Consider the following 16,753-nt stretch of genomic DNA (forward strand, 5'->3'; position numbering starts at 1 on the left):
CCTGTCCAACCGGTTGTGGGCAATCATTTTTCCGCTGACAGCTAAACACAAGAACACTTCTGCCACATTAAATTGCAGCAAAGACCAACAAATTAAAGAAATTATTCATCCCCTCAGTCCACAAAGAGTTGGGCCGTTCTAGGCTACCTGAGGCACTAAAACTTCATCAGATCAGAGGAGAATCCATCCGGCTTCAACAGGCCGACTGCTTATGCTTACAGTAATAAACTATGGCCTTATTTGCATTAGAGCGTGTCCCAGTGAACACGGCAAACCCGGGTATTGGTGGAAGGAAAATAAACCTGGTGGCACTGCTGGTTTTAATAATCTGCAGAGGGGAAAAGAGGACAAATGTCTGTTTTGCTATTAAAATTAACAACCAGCCGAAATGATGGCCGAGTTACCACATGTTACATACAAACGTAGATACAGCATTTTTAGGGCTGAGCATGGGAACAAAACATGAAAAACATCAGAAGCCAATGCAATAAGAGTCTATTTGTTTATGTCTTCATATGTTTGTCTTTACTCTGAGGCAGTTAGTGCTTATTCATTTGTCTTGCTGTGCTTATTCAAATCTTGGAGCCTGTTTTACAATGTAGGTTTATTAAACATACTTTCTGAAACAGTCTCTTGGATGCCAGAGGGTATTTAAAATGATGTTCATCTATAAAAGCTGAATACGGTGGCAGAATTTGAAAAACGTGAGCTGAAATTGCAGTTTAAAATCAATGAATTAATTCAAAACAAAGTAAGTAAATGAATACATTCTGCAAAATCAGAGCAACAGAAACACAAAGGGATTTGCATGTCACATATTTTAATTAAAACCACTCATACATCTCACACAAAAAAAAGTTAAACTTTAAGAATCATTTCTTTAGCTTCAGATGAGATTTTTTGTTGAGTCACTTTGGGGCAACATGGCCTGACTTTAGTTGAGACGTTGCTATAAATCTAAAACAAATACTGGGACAGCAACACTGATAAAGATCTGTCCTCCAAACCTTTATCAGGCAGGCAGACAAAGCTAAAGAGGAGAGATAGTAACACTTTATCCAGCCTGTGTACACTATTTTCACACATTGTCACTGCGGTAAATATCCGAAAGCTAAATTAAAATATTACTGAACATAGCTACAGTTAGCTAAAAACTACAAGCTACTATGTTCGATGAGGCACAGACCCAAAGATCGCATCAGTCCTATCAGTGGACGTATATTTGAGGGTCCTTGAATGCAATCATTAAAGGATGCGTCGTCATCCTCATTTTAATAGAAATTAGTGGCAATTTTATCTTCACAGTTTGTGGGCAGATAGTCCGACCACGGTGTCTGAGATTTTGTCCTTGAAAGTACAAAGTACAATCACCAGTGCAGATATTTATATGACACTGATGACCCAAACACCCATCACTACAGGGTGAAGGTGAGGGGCTTCTAAAATTACAAGATCACTTTCATTCCATTCAGTTCTGGCTAAATTGTAATAATGTAATAAGGGGTAGAATCCTTCAACAGTGTTTGTGTGTCCACACGTCTGCCTATTAGAAACCAGGTAAGAATGGACTCAGCAGATAGCTGGCAAAAATAGGAAAAAAAGGGTCATACATGACCTCATAAATGTCGTCTAATTAATGTTACTCCTCCACTTCCTGTGCTGATCCTGTATATCGCTGTGCTATAAGAATAATTACAATTATTATTAATATTATTATCATCACTCATCATTATTCCTCCACTGCAAAATACCGAATTAACATTCAAGAACACGTGTAAAAAAGCAAGAATTTCTTTTGGTTTTTCCAGATATTTACCTGAAACAAATAAGATTTTGTATAAAATTTACATGGACCCCCCCAAAAAAGACACTTTGTTCCATTATCTTGTAAACAGTCACGGTCAACAATGACTCGCGCAACAGCAACACACCTAAAACAACAAATAAATAAACCCTTCAATAAACATACAATTTCAGAGGGTTTTTTTAGATAAAGGAATGAGTGACAAAAAGAAAATTAGAGTGGATTCCCAAATCTCTAAAATTAGTTTTAATGTTGGCACTCGAAAGTTGGAAGCAAGGCTAGCTTACCTTAAAAAGGTGACTCACCTGTATTTTCTGTAGCCTAAATTGCAGTTCTGATCTAATGTTGGGGTTTTGCAGTGGATTCCACTGCAGACGACTAGATACTTATAATAAAAAAGACAAACTGTCACTTAAACAAAAAGCTATTCATACACAGCCGCTATTAAGAAAAACGTATAGTAGCAAAGGTGACCTACCGCACAGGCGCATTTAGGCTGCGAAAGAAGTTCAGAAATGTCGCTATTAAGCCCGTGTGGAGTTCTATTAGAAGGCAGCGACATATTAGTGACATATTAGTTAGACAGAACTGCAGATAAAGTCATCAATTTGATGCTAAAGGTGTTTTTGGCACCACCACGACAGAGCCACAGCTACATCTGTCTTCGTTAGCACTGCTAATGTTAGCATGAACCGAAATGGTGAAAGTGGTCAGGACGTCTTATTGGGAACAGAGTTGTTATTTTCGCCCATATTAACATTTATTAGACCTTGATAAAAGTTACATTATGCACTCATTCATTAAGTCACCCACGTTCTATTAACCAACACTTTTTGTTGGTCAGAGTAGCGTTGAGCTGTACCACATCCCAGCAAGCTCTGCGCGAGAGACAAGGATGGGAAATTAACATTTACAAAATATTGTAATTTATTTTTTAATGGCTTAGCAATAATTAAATTCGGGGCATAATAACATCACCTATAGGAATAAATCAGTTCTTGGTTTATTTTGCCTCATGCATTTCCAAATTGTGTTAAAACTACCCACTCAAACACATTTTCAACCAAAGAATGCCTTTTGATCTCCATTTGGAGGTAACACAAGAAGAATGGGACATCTGAGCTTTATAGTGATAGATTGAAATAGCAAAGCACAAATAAACTCACTCAAGACACATCAAACTTCTGAACAGTGAAGAAAACTGAAGCCCCCAAGGTTCTACAACAAATACTGTAACAGTCCTGGTCTTTGTTTTTAGTAATCTTATAAGACTTGTGGGTTAATCTCTTTGGTTTCACGTGGTTTCCACGTGGATGCAAGAACAAAACCAAAAGCACCCGTAGTATGTTGCTTTGAATGGAAGAAACAAAGTCACACCCATTTTCGACAGAACATGGTGATGTTGATATCTTGTGTTTTCATCTCACGTTGGGGCAAACCTTTCTGCGCCCTGGAGGCAGAGGCAGATGTGATAAGCAACACCGCCATATCAGGCCACTCTGTAACCTCCTCCCCTGGCAATTAAGCAGCAGCAGCACAAGAAGACAGGAGATCATTAGGGGGTGAAGCCTTAACGATCAGATCACGCACGCGCCGTGTCGCTGCCGTGTTTGTGTCGCTCCTTAAATGTCAGTAAATGCGGAGGTTGAGCTGACACCGACGCAGAAAATCATTAAAGCCTGCTTTGATTGTGTAACTCCAGAAGCTCCCCACCTTTGCACTTTGTATCGATGTACTGATGCATACTTGTCATCTGTGTTCGGCACAGACCAGCCTCAACAGCTGCCGGTCTCCTGGGGGACATTGGCTAAAATATCCCCTCAAATCTAGACTTTATTTGCCAAATCCTGAGAAGAAATGAAGTACCACTGCAGCGCATTTTATTTTGTTATTATTGTGACAAATCTCTCTAAATGTACAAGAGAGGTAGGGAAAGAATAATGATGCCGGTGGAGGAGTGAGGTGGTGGTGGAGTGATGCAGAGATCAGAAGGAATACTTTCACTCCCCTCGTGTGTTGCCTTGAGCTGTATAACATCCATTAACCACACGTCAGAGACTAATCAGCCACTCCCTGATTGGATCTGGTTGGTCTTTTGATCTGTCTCCCTGGAGGCTATTCACCACAACTTGGATATTCACCAAAGGTAAAGTCAAATATTCATCGCTCTCCAGTGGTGGAAGCATGAGTTGTTTCCCTACATTACCCTAGCTGGCCCCTTAACCAATAAAAACATATTTTAACACACAAATCTGTCCTGTAGACCTTTTCCTTTCATCTTTTTTCCATTTCACCTGCATGAATAAACCTCCCATCTGACCTCAAAATGTCATTGTACAATTGTATAATGGAAAACAAAGCATATTTTATTCTGTTCTTCTTCTTCCCTGGTCCATCTGATGCAGCAAAATCTTCCCAGCTGGACAATTCGTCCCGTCCCCCTCGGGCCTCTCGCCCTCCGCTCCATCTATCTCCTGCATCCTCTGCGACATCCTCCACCCTCCTCCTCCTTCAACTCGTCTCCTTCCATTTGGACCTCAAAATGCCTCGTCGCCACCTGACAGAAACCCTTACGCTGTTACTATGGTTGCAGCCGTGATGTCGACACAAGAGGTGGGGGAACTTGTCTTGAACCTTTCTGTTTCCTGCTCACACACACACACACACACACACACACACACACACACACACACAGTGTGATGGGATTGCTAACAAAACTGGTGGAAGAAATGACCAAAGTAATGGGATGTGGGTTAACAATATGTATTTTGGGCTGTAGAATATAGCATATTATGCAGATTTATTAGGCCATACATTTTGCTGTTCAGCTTAAACACTTACATTCAGGAGTCACTGGCTACTTAAATATCGCTAACATGGTGTGTATATCACACGCTATGTGACTCTAGGAGACTAATTGTTTCGCTGACCACCTCCAGTCGTTTCTCCCTGTAATGGCTTCAAATCTAACTGAACACTTTTGTGTGTGATTTGACTAATCCATAAAAATGAAGTGATTAGCTTGAGCATGTGTGTGTTGTTGTGAACGCTCTCACAGCCTCGATGGAGTTGCAGATTGTAAGAGTGCACAAATGCGCTGTGCAGAAAGCAGCATGCTCCCAGTGCAGTGTGTGTATATATCTATGTATGTACGTGTGTGTGTGTGTGTGTGTGTGTGCGTCTGTGTGTGTCTATGTAAAGGTCTCTCGGTAAATCCAGTTTAACTGCCTGCGAAGGTCTCACAATGACTCATCCGCGCTATCCCACAGTGCATTGCGGGTATATTTCTTCTCGGAGACAAACAGACCACAGAAGGATTTATAGACGAGCACTGTCACTTGGTAAAAGCTTGATACACAGATTGGCTGAACCTCGCAGACGAGGCCACCGAGCTCAAAGCAAACAAGGAGATCATTATTGCTGAACAGAAAGGAGCTTTTGTATACTGTTTTCCCACATTGTCCCCTGCGGTAAATACAGAAGAGATTAATTAAAAATATTGGATTTAGGCGGAGTTGGCTAAAGACTACACGCTACTATGCTTGATTAAGCCTAGAGCAAGATTGCATTTTCCTTGTGATCCAGTTTGTACACGACTGTGTCTTATCAGAGGACGCCGTTTGATGGTCCTTGAATGCAGCCATTAAAGGATGCTGTGTGAGGACGCTGTCATCCTGATTTTAATAGCTCATTGTTATCGCCACGCTCACTTTCATGGCTTTGCCACCATCTTATCTCTCTTTGTCTTCTCTTCCCATCTGTTGTTGGCTGAAGATGCATCATGATATTAGATCACATGATTGGGCCCCTGAGGAGCAACAGTAGCAACAGGATCCTGTGATAAGGATGAGGAAAAGAAACTACATTCGCTTCCAGTATTTTAGTAATAGAATACTTTGAGTTGAGCAATGGGCCAAAACGGAATGAAATTTCTCGCCTTGAAGAATCATTCCGTCCCTTATTGTTATTTCTCATCACTGTCTGATGAACAAATGGACCTCAGACATCCACTTAGACTCTCTGTAAAGCACCGGATCACTTATTTACACTCACTTATTGATCGTCTGGTCCCTGCCCCCCGCGGAAGTTTCACTCAACCTTTTCAATCTCGTCCGAATCTACACTCTCGTGTCAACAATATGACAGTGATTTTCCTCGTCTGTCAGCACAGATCAATCTTTATGGACTCAGCAGGCGCATCATGCATATGCACCTCTGTCCAGACGATACGAACACCATCAGCACTTGAAAGATTTGTACCTGACAATGCCGGTTGTTTAGCAACCAGCTGTTAATGCAGCACCGGTGTTGTTGACATATAATATGCACTACAGGTCACAGAGGGTAACATTTAATTACATCCTGAGGGACTCAGGACGTGTACATGCGCATACAAAGTAAAACTTTATGTGCTAATATCCACAGATGCATCTAAAAGTGGTATATGTTTTATTTCGTATATCTCTTTGTCTCATCCGTTGCACCCTGCCCTGTCCTGAAAGGTCTTTTTACCCCAAAGCACCCATGCTAAACCGCACTAACTTGTAATTAATGGCTTGGCCCTCATCTATTTAAAATAAATACAAGTTTCCCTTGATTCTAGAACCAATTCTAAGTAATATGAAGTAGTCTTTGGTGTGCCACAGGGCTCCGTTCCCGAACCTTCGCCATTCTTTCTCTATATACATAATTCCACTTGAAAACAACAAATGCATTGGACCAAGTGATCATTTTTATGCTGATGATTCACAGTTATTGTAGCACCACAACCCCCAAATAGAGTTAAACGTCTGCTATCATTTGAATCGATTTTTATATTAATCACAATCTCCTATTAAGTTACATAGTTTTCGTATATGCTACCGTGCTACTGGTAAAGACTACAAAATCCCTCCCTCGGATAATGTGGACTGGTGATGTAATGCAGGGCAGGGACAGAGAGGTTGTGGAGTTAAAGTACAGTCTTGGTTTTAGCTATTTTTTAAGCAGATCAACATGCTGAGGCAGCTGTCCCCTCTCACCAAATCCACTCTGCCGATATTAAATTCAGGCTTGATGACCTCATCCCGGAGCACTTAAGCCACTCAGCAGTTACGGCATGACATCATCAGTCTCGGACCATGTCGGCCACAGAGGCTTTCAGTTTGTGCCGCACGAACATGCGGACGGACGTCCTCCGACCATGAACTCTGCTGGTAATAATGGACGATTAAGCATAAAGAAGCTCCACACGCACGCGTGAAATAAAGACTTCGGACTCGATTTGTCTTCTCAGATCTGCCATGTTTTTAAAGTAAGTTACATACACTGAAAGTTCAGCCGTCTTTGTGCTCACAGTCAAGGGGACGAAACACCTACAGTAAACAGTTTCCAGCACCCACACTCACACACTGGCACACCCGTTTCAAAACACACATGCTCACACACCAATACGTCCACAATAACTGTCCCCCGATGCATTCAGTCCTCCCAAATCTGCTTTCAGACCACCTAATTTAGGCTGTCTTATACCTCTGTAATGACATATGAAAGACCACTTATACTTACAAAACATGTTAAACAAATCAACTATCAGAGTACAAAAAAATTTAAATAAAAAGAATCTACAGCTTTATGAAGAGAAGGTTGTCGTTAGAAATAAACTTACTTGATGCAATTTTTTACAGTGGTGTTTCATTCTGTTTTTGTATGATGGGGGAGGTTACTATTTATAGAAGGAAGAGCCGGAGAGAGAGTGAGAGAGAGAGATAGAGAAAGAGACGGAGAAGCAGAGAAAAAGTAGGGAAACTGCGACACATTCTGCGCTGTACACGGTTACAGTGACTGTTGTTGCCATGGAGATGCTGCTGCGTGTTAACCAAGTGATTCTACGTGACAGTCTTTGGGATTGGTTAAAGTTACGGAGTCCCCATTTTCATGCTCCGCCCCCTCAGCTGATCCCCGAACATTCTACGTATGAGCGGCTGAGCGATTGATTGTTTGAGTGCGTGATTGATTGGTTGATTGGATGACTGGACATCAATTCAAATGACTCCCCTCACTGAAAGTCCAATGTTGGCTAGCAACATCCCACCCATCCTCATCCTACCCCCACCCAGTGTGATCGGACAGTAGAACCCACGTTCTACTCCTCAGACAGGCCGTGCCACTTTGCAATCTGGCGTCGCGGGTGCTCGCAGATCTCCCTCCAGTGCTCCCCAGGGGTCCCTGTTGCCGACATGCCCAGCACCAGGCGTCCGAGTACAGTGTTGGGGCAGCGGGAGTTGCCCGAGTCGGAGTCCATCAGCAGGAGCTCCACACTGGTGTCCCTCAGACCCTCTTCTGAGGGGAGATCGAAGACAAAGAGCTCGTTGAAGACCGGGTTGGGGGAGCACTTCTTCACGTGGGTCTTCTTTTTGCAGACGCGCTTCTTCCCCTGGTACATGTTGACCTTGACGTACGGATCTGGAGATGAACAAAGGCGAAGGAACGGGATCAATACCGGCATCCGCTGTGGTTGCAACGGTAGAACAAGCTAAGACTGTAACAGACTACGAGCCAGCTAGCTCACGGTCGCGGGTAGTTTTAAAGCGTGTGTACCTGTGGGTCCATTGTTTTCAATCTTGGGCAGGTTGCGAGCTTTGAGGACCACCACGGTCAGAGTGTTGGTGGTCGACTGATAACAGAGGGAGAGCAGCAGCTCGCCACGCCCTGAAGACTTCTGTGGAGACACAGAGGCGGATCTGTTAGCTTCGAAAACAAATCACCACCTTGCAGCCGAGCACCACAGCCAGCGAGGATATCCTGCCAGTGACGGGGCTGCTTTTCAAAACGTCAATTCCGTCGTCGTCACCTGATTATCGCGTGCGTTCTCCTGTCTGATGTAGCGCTCCGCGGCGGCGTCAGGAGAAGCTAATGTGCTCCACAATGCTGTCACCGTGTTATTGTTCTACAATCTGTGGCACAGACACCTCGGGGGCTGTGATCACACCTAACAGGATGTCATCGCGCGTGTGGTTGCCATGGCAACTGGAGCAAAACACGTTCTAACCCAGAAAGTGTGGCCACGGGGTGGAAATTCTGCCGCTTCTGACATTTAACAGATTGCAAACACAACGTGCCCGCTCCTCCTTACATCTGAGGGTATCTGATCTGTCTCCCGGGACTTACATGCTCTTGATGATAAAAAAGCTCGTTTAGATCTCTCGCGGGAGTCGCGTTTCCGAGCGCGAGCTAAAATTTCATAGCAGAGATCTCTACAGATGTTGCAAATAGCTGACGGTGCTCTGGGGAAAGGTGGACAAAGCCACCCACAGCACACGGTGTGTTGGTTTTATAACAGTACAACTGGGTCACCGAGCTAAAATTATCTTGAATTTCAATTGGATGGACGCTCATATTGCAGCTGATCCATACAGCTCCTGTGTCCCCAGTTGTGAAGAGTGGGGGCGATATTGTGTTACACTCCTCCTTTTATGTGTAACATAGTCAACTCTGCAGCAGTCACGCGGATTGTTCATGAAACATAATAGCAGCACTGTAACCAGCCTTGGGCCTCGAGAGGAGACGGCTACTGAATAATAGCCCACGTGTCCATGCCGGAACACTCTAGATGGTGCAGTATCCTAACAACACCTTTAAAAATACCCATAAAGTGTAATGCGCTACAAGATGGGATATGTGATATTACCTTCTATCCTGATATATTTATCAAATAAACCAAAAAAGTCACATTTCATGGCAGCTCTTTCTCTTGTATGTAGCTGGGGAGAGTGTAATCACCCCAACAGACCCATTATGAACCAGGCTGCCTACTTTGTCTCGTTCTGAACCCTGTCTTCATTTAGGGATGGACGCGAACTCAAGTAAAGGTGAAATATTGGGGGTTAGTGCCGACCAAAATGTTATCACGACAGGAGCATCGATTGTTCGCTATCCTACCTTTGAGTTCCTCTTAATGATTTCCCGGCTCATCAGGACACGCCCCTCTGATAAGTCGATTCCGGACAGCGGCACCAGGGTTTCTCCGATGACCTCGTCGCGGGAGAACCGGTCGAAACTCAGCACCATGAAGTGGAGGGCCAGCTCGGAGACGCGGGCCAGCGGGATCCCGTAGAAGCTGAAGGTCTCATCGAAGGCTGGGTCCAGGGTCTTCCTCAGTACTCTGGTCTTCACGCGGTGCTTCTTCTCTGGCAGCAGCGTCAGCTTTATGTAGGGGTCAGAGGTCAGGGACTGCTCATCGGTTGGAGCCAAGCCGTGAGCTTCCTGGAAAAAAAACCCAGCAGTGAGTCCAGACGGCGGCATATTTATATTTTGATTATCCTAGTGATCAAGGAAGAACACTAACTTTGATGTGGACAATAAAGGCCTTCCTCTCTGGCTGGTACTCCAGAGAGAAGTGGAGGGTCCCCACTCCGCCCTCCTTCTCCTCCCCGAGAGGCTTATCCACGGCTGGCGTGGGCGCCTGGCTGGAGAAACTGCTGGAAGGTGACGGGAGGTCACGGCGGTCCACGGTGCCGGGCTGAGTGAACCCAGCGTGAGGGGAGGGCAGCTCCAGGTCCGGCGAGCTCCGCACCGTCTGCTGCTGGTGGTGGTGAAACGGTTTGGTGGTGAAGTTCCCATTCAGGTCCCGTTTTTCCAGATCCAGGTGGAGGGCCGGCCGGGCGTCACTTGGGCTCGACGCCAGTTTGCCGTCGCTAGCCGGGCTCATCAGCGAGGTGGTGTGGCAGTTTCCGTTAATGTCAGTCTTCCCCGCATCACCGGTCGTCATGGCGGCGGCGGCGGCGAACTTCTTCTTACCGCCGAGGCTCTCCGGGTAGATGTCGACCCCTTTGAGCATGTGGACGAACTTGTAGGGCGGCGTCTTCTGGGCTTTGCCACTTTTGCGCTGGCAACAGATCCAGGAGAACGCTGAGGCGGTGAAGATGAGGCCGAAGACGCTCACCACGGCAACCCCGGTGGGAACTGCCACTGTGGAGGAGGACGTGGACGTGACATGAATAAAACATCTCGGCATTTTCACGGGGAGCGACGGACTAATGCAACCGGCACAGAACGGAATTACTGTAGCTTTTAGGCACCAACGTGTCTGACTTGCGTAGGCTGCAGTGTTGACAGATGGATATGGAGCCTGTTAGGAGAAGAAACACTGCCGTATAATAGCAGCGGATAATATCCAGACGAGCCATGTGAATAGAAGAGGGAAGGTTTTCTGACTGTTGACATGGAAATGCAATCAAAACGCAACCACCGGCTAAGGTGACCCAGCAAAAACGAAGCAATTTAGCTGTTGTTTTTTAATTTTTACTGTTTTACTCTTACTAAAAATGATGTGAAAATGAGAGCGTAGGTTCTCTTCATTGTGCGTATTGCCTCGTGCTATTGGGTCTGGATGACTGGGATATTTCGCTGCTAAATGATTCAGCTCTTTGTCTCAGGATTTTGAACTGTGACTCCATCAACACCCCACCCTCCAAAACACCACGCAAAGAGAATTTAATAGGCCTCCTTCAATGGAGAAAATGATTTCCTGCAGTTGAGAGGGCGGACCAGTGGAAAAGCACTCAGTCAAGCACAGAGAGAGACAGGGGAGGGAGGGACAGAGGGGAGACGTAATGAGAATTTTTTTATGATATCTCCTCTTAAATCACAGAAATATGCGAATGCTACTTTTTTTTAAAATGAACCATACGCTTATTTTAAACCAACAGTCTTCTATTTTTTCTGCTTTTTCAGTTTCCTGTGGAATTTTGCACCTTGAAGTGGGATATTTCTTAAGAGTTTGCTGCCGTTGCTGATCACTGAGGCCTGTGTGTAACAGCAGCCCCCCCCCCAGCATCGTTCCTACGCTTAATCTAAGACCAAATTTCAAGTCTCAGATAGTCTGAACATTTTAGTTTGAAATAAAGAACACGAGTGAGTGTTGTGATTGCAGCGTTTCTTGTCGTAAATATTCCAGGTTGACGCCCTGGGTGGATTTGGCAACAGCTGGATGGGTCAACAACAGGAGGGGGCTGCTGTGGAAAACAAACAGGTGATTCCCCACGTTCACCTGCTCTATGACAACTCCCGTAGTGATGGAATCATAAACGGACAGTGCCAAAATTAACATGGTGGCTAGTTTGGTACCATAAAGCTGCAAAATGGAGGATGGCAATGTCAACCAAGGCGTGTGGAGTCAAACCACATTTTTCCATGATTTTTCTCTCCTAAAATATTTTACACACCTATATTTTTGGGTTTTCTTTTCCAAAAACAAGCCCCAAATACACAAATAGCAGCCTAACACTGCTGCTCCATTAGAAAGACAACAAATCAAAGGTGGAGAACAACATTTTAGGCTGAATGCGTGACTGTATCCAAAGGCCTTCTGGACTCACCCAGCTGAGACCCCTCCTCCACCATTGGAGCCATGGTCGCTGTCCCTGGTGCTGAAGGATCCTTCTGCTTTCACGCCGCTTCTCCACTCGTGGTTCCGGCCACCCACGTACCTCTGCAGTGTCTCAGGCTCTGATTGTGTTGAATAATGTAGAGCGCGGCCAGATCTTCAATTATTCACCGGAATAGAAGGTAGCTCTGCTTTTCCTGAAGAGGATGAGGGATGGAAGGATGCTCGCTCCGCTCCTGCCGCTGTTACTCAGCGATGCGTGTGTGTCTGAGGAGGCAACACCCATCTCATCTCTCTCTCTCTCCTCCTGTGCTTTCTGTCTGTGCCCCCCTCCCCCTCTCTTCCTCACCCCCTCCCTCCCTGGTGGTTACAGGCTGAGCTCATCAGCACTGACGTAACGGTGACGGAGGCTGACTGTGAAAGCAGAACCCCCCCGTGTTGCAGCCAAGCAGGGTCATCAATTTTCCTGATTAAATTTCCTGATATAAGCACGTCCTAGTTTGATAGGAATGTGGTACATTTATTGCTCTTCGTCAACATTTAGCAGTGATTCTGTCGTCTATGCTCCCAGATACATTTTAAAGAGTCATTTCATTCAAACTGGAGGGACATTACTTTGTTGTGAGCATAACTTGTAGAGAATTTGAAAAGATTCAAAGACGTGCGTCAATGTTCGCTAGCATTTTTAGTCAAATAGCGACCCCTGGCGTTCAGAGTAAGGACTACAAACTCGTCCCGGAAACAGCGCCTAATCATTCGTTTGCTCGGAAAACGGTAAAGTTTAAATCACATCAGAGCGCCTGAAAATGGTTTTTCTGATTTATTGTTGAATGAAGAGTAAAATGGGACAAAGGAAACCACCACACTTATGAATCCTAAGGTAAACTACGTCGTTATAATTAAACATGTGTGTTTATGTGTGATAGAGTCCCAGGCGCAGGTTATTTTTTCAAAACCATTAAGGAAAATTAAATTAGCAGAAAAGAGAGTTTTAATCATGTCATAGCTGACTGTGTTAGAGCTGCTTTTCTCAAGGGGCAAAATACCAGCAGATACAAGTTTCTTTAGATTTTTTGTTGTTTATTTTCACATATATATGTACATAAGGCTGGACTGCAAAAATGCTGCCACATGGGATACTTAATTAATGGATGTATCCCTGTGAATTTCCCGTTCCACCACATTCCAAAGGGGCTCTATTTGATTGAGATTTGGTGACTGTGGAGGCCACTAGAGGAGGGTGAACTCATTGTCATGTTCCAGAAACCAGTTTGAGATGATCAGAACTCTGTGAAATGGTGCACGGTCCTGCTAGAAGTAGCTACCAGAAGATGGTCTGCTGAGGTCATGAAGGGATGGAGATGGTCAGCAACAATACTCAGGTTGGCCGAGGTGTTAAACCATTCTCAATTGTTACTAAGGGGCCCGAAGTGCACCAAGAACCGTTACACGACCTCGAGCAGCCTGAACCGTGGATACAAGGCAGGATGGATCCATGCTTTCATGCTGTTTACATCACCTGAAGGCCTCAGCTGAAGTCAAGACTCAGACAAGGCAACGTTTTTCCAATCTTCTACAGTATTGTCCCGTTTTATCGATCCTGTCTTAAGTGAACAGGAGTGTCAGTGGTGTGGTCTCCTGCTGCTGTGGTCTGTCCTCTTCTGACTTCTCACGGCAACACGGCCCTTTTGCTCCAACTGCCTCACTGGATATTTCTCTTTTTGGGACCGTTCTCAGTAAATCCTCGAGGTGGTTTTGGTGGCAATCCCAGCAGATCAGCAGTTTCTGAGATACTCAGACCAGCCCGTGTGGCACCAACAACTACGTCACTTTCAAAGTCGCTTTAATCCTCCTTCTTCTCTGTTCTGCTTTCTCGGTTTTGGCCCTGTCTACATGCATAAGTGCGTTGAGTTGCCACCATGTGCTTGGCTGAGTAGATACAGTATTCGTGTTATCAAGCAATCGCAAAGGTGGAGGTAAATAATGCAAATGGTGAGTAATATAATGTATATAATGTAATTAGTGTGCAAAGATTTGGAATCAAGTGATCCTTTCAAGCCCAACACAACCGTTTTAAAAAAGATTTAACTGAAGCTACTAAAGTTTAGAATCATTATGTCAAAGAAAGAAAATAAAGAAACCAATACATTTGCCTTCAGCTGGCCTGAAGGATCCATAGTTGACTTCAGATGTTAAATGTGTGCTGATAAAATATTTTGACATTGGCTGTGTAATCCATACTGATGGTGGCACCTATATTCTGAGCCCCCAGACAAGCACCTCCAAGTCCAGAAGACTGCTGTAAAAACATGAGGCTGTAGCCCTTTAAACGACCTTTAAAAGTGTCAGAAGATGCCACATTGCTTAAGACCTCAGTGAACCCTGGGTAGAGGTAGAGGGAGGGGGGTGGGGGGAGGGAGAAAAGCACAAAATATGAGAGCGAAAGGGAGAAACTTTTATCTAATTTTGTCAGGTAAGGGACACTGACCAGGTTTCAGAAGCTCCCAGCTGTTCCACACAGAACCCACACACAGGATGGGAAAGCCCAGAGGGCGCCTCAACAGAGCCTGTGGCCAGGAAACACAGACACGTCATTAGACGCTCACCAGAGAACGCTGGGCGGGTCTGCTAGTCACCTCCTGTGCTGCAGGTAAGACGGCTTCTACGTGTTTGGCCAAGACCCTCCCGGCCTGAATGAAGAAGTGCTGGCAGAGAATATCTCCCGCTTCAGCGCCTGGAACACACAAACCCTGCCATTGGATCACCTCTCTTCAGATCTGCAAGCCTCACATCAGATCACAGAGGTGATTCTGCACCCACCTTCAGCCAGCTTCTTGCAGAAACCGGCAAAGTGGGACTTCTGGAAGTCCCTGTAGAGGGACGGTAGAATGCCCATCAAGTCTGACACCTGAGGTTTAGTTTCATGTTTATTCATGTATATTGTCTACCATGTAAGGAAGAGGGAGAACTTCCATGAGCTCTGACCTGGAAGTAGGCCTCCATGGCTTTTCGGACATGTGTGATGTCATGAGGAGGCGCAACCAGGTTGTCTTTGGCATCAAACACCGTCTTCACCGCCAAATGAGCGATCCAGTATCCTGAGGGACAGACAGATGCCTTAGGAGTTGATAGGATTTTTTTTTTTTAAATACATGCTGTTGCTATGGTTACCTGAGCCTTCATCACCCATCATGTGACCCCAGCCTCCGCAGCCGACCTGTGAGCCGTCTGGGTTAACCAGCTTGCAGTTTGAGCCGGTCCCAGAGATCAAGACGACGCCTCCTGCAGAGACATCAGGGCTGACTAAATGCACTGATCTAATTATACAGCCTGGAATAAAGGTTGGACAAAAAATCCCCGCAAAGCCACGGCAACCTACCACAGTCGCTGGCCGTCGCCATTGCACCGATCGCATCGGTGGTAATTAAATAGTTTTGGCTGAGAGTTGGGAACTGCTCCTTCATCTGAGAAATCAGTTTGTCATTGGCCTCCTTCTGCTCCCCCCCACTCAGCGACATGCCCTGCACACAGACACACACCCAAACATGTTTAACAAATGCTTTTCTTTGGAATACACACGCACGGTTTTTTTTAACTGACCAGGGAGCGCAGCGGAGTGTTGGGGTCCAGTCCTGCCTGCCCCTTGGCTCTCTGGACCATGTCATTGATAACTTCAAGACATTTGTCCACTCCAACCAGCTGTCCATACACAAACACACATTATTATTAAAGGAAACAAGATTGCCTCATGAGAGTCATCGAATGATGGGATGCATAATGCATTTGTGTGTTCTCTTAAAGTGCTGGAAAGTTTGGGTGGGTCAACCCTCACCCAGTGATTGGTGGAGGGTCCCTCGGCCTCTGCCAGGATCTTTCCATCTGCTGCCACCAGCACGGCTTTCGAGTGGGTCCCTCCACTACAAAACGGAGAAATGCAAATCTAATTTTTTAGCAACATGGCGAAACAATAAGCTTATTATAACAGAGGATTTCAAAAAGAGAACTGAGATTTTTAGAATCTTGTAAATTGAGGAAATCACATAACAGGGGCAATAACAACCTTAAACTAACCACATAAACACGAAAATGCCTGAAACAAAACCGTGTCTATATAAATAGTTACTTTAAATAGATACTTTGAAATTAGTATTTAAAACAAAAGATAATTGTTTTGAGATTTTCTTTTATTCTTACCCCTCAACTCCGCCGTACACCGAAGCCATCGTGTCTCACTTCCTGTTTTGGTCCGCTCGTGACTACTCGGTTTGCAAATATCGCGAGAGTAGCAGCGAAATTCAAAACTACAATACTAACAAGTGACCAGTAGATGGCAGCATTTGACAGCAAACTCACTGCGATGAACTGAAAATGAACAACGTAGTTAGAGTTTAAAAAAAATGGGATAAAATAGCATTTGCGATCACAGACGCCATCTTTGTGAAGGAATTAAAACTCGCACTGTACGTCGTCATAGCATTGTTTTGCAATTGCGTTTGTTCCGCGGTGCCTTAGTAGTAAAATAAAAACTTGTTTAGTGGTTCATTGGAAAGTAAGTTTGAGGGCTACACCATTACACAACAGTA

General features: G+C 44.9%; 2 protein-coding genes and 1 long non-coding RNA gene across 3 annotated transcripts; all 3 read right to left on the minus strand.

Annotated features, from left to right (window-relative positions):
- Positions 1–803: 803 nt before the first annotated feature.
- Positions 804–2,759, minus strand: LOC130523153 (uncharacterized). Its single transcript, XR_008949809.1, has 2 exons — positions 2,283–2,759; positions 804–2,189 (listed from the first exon to the last, which is right to left on the minus strand). It is a non-coding gene; the product is annotated as an uncharacterized LOC130523153 (long non-coding RNA).
- A 4,307-nt stretch (positions 2,760–7,066) lies between these two features.
- On the minus strand, positions 7,067–12,484 carry syt4 (synaptotagmin IV). The gene is made up of 5 exons (XM_057026642.1): positions 12,163–12,484; positions 10,131–10,753; positions 9,725–10,048; positions 8,384–8,504; positions 7,067–8,248 (listed from the first exon to the last, which is right to left on the minus strand). The coding sequence occupies exons 1-5, from the start codon at positions 12,194–12,196 to the stop codon at positions 7,929–7,931; spliced, it is 1,422 nt and encodes a 473-aa protein (XP_056882622.1). The 5' UTR covers positions 12,197–12,484; the 3' UTR covers positions 7,067–7,928.
- A 745-nt stretch (positions 12,485–13,229) lies between these two features.
- On the minus strand, positions 13,230–16,513 carry nagk (N-acetylglucosamine kinase). Its single transcript, XM_057026644.1, has 10 exons — positions 16,365–16,513; positions 16,003–16,087; positions 15,771–15,869; positions 15,550–15,691; positions 15,342–15,452; positions 15,156–15,268; positions 14,991–15,078; positions 14,807–14,904; positions 14,659–14,737; positions 13,230–14,552 (listed from the first exon to the last, which is right to left on the minus strand). Exons 1-10 carry the CDS (start codon positions 16,391–16,393, stop codon positions 14,356–14,358), a joined length of 1,041 nt encoding a protein of 346 aa, XP_056882624.1. The 5' UTR covers positions 16,394–16,513; the 3' UTR covers positions 13,230–14,355.
- Between the last annotated feature and the right edge of the window lie 240 nt (positions 16,514–16,753).

This window comes from Takifugu flavidus, chromosome 3 (genome assembly GCF_003711565.1).
Source record: "Takifugu flavidus isolate HTHZ2018 chromosome 3, ASM371156v2, whole genome shotgun sequence".
Classification (NCBI taxonomy): domain Eukaryota; kingdom Metazoa; phylum Chordata; class Actinopteri; order Tetraodontiformes; family Tetraodontidae; genus Takifugu; species Takifugu flavidus.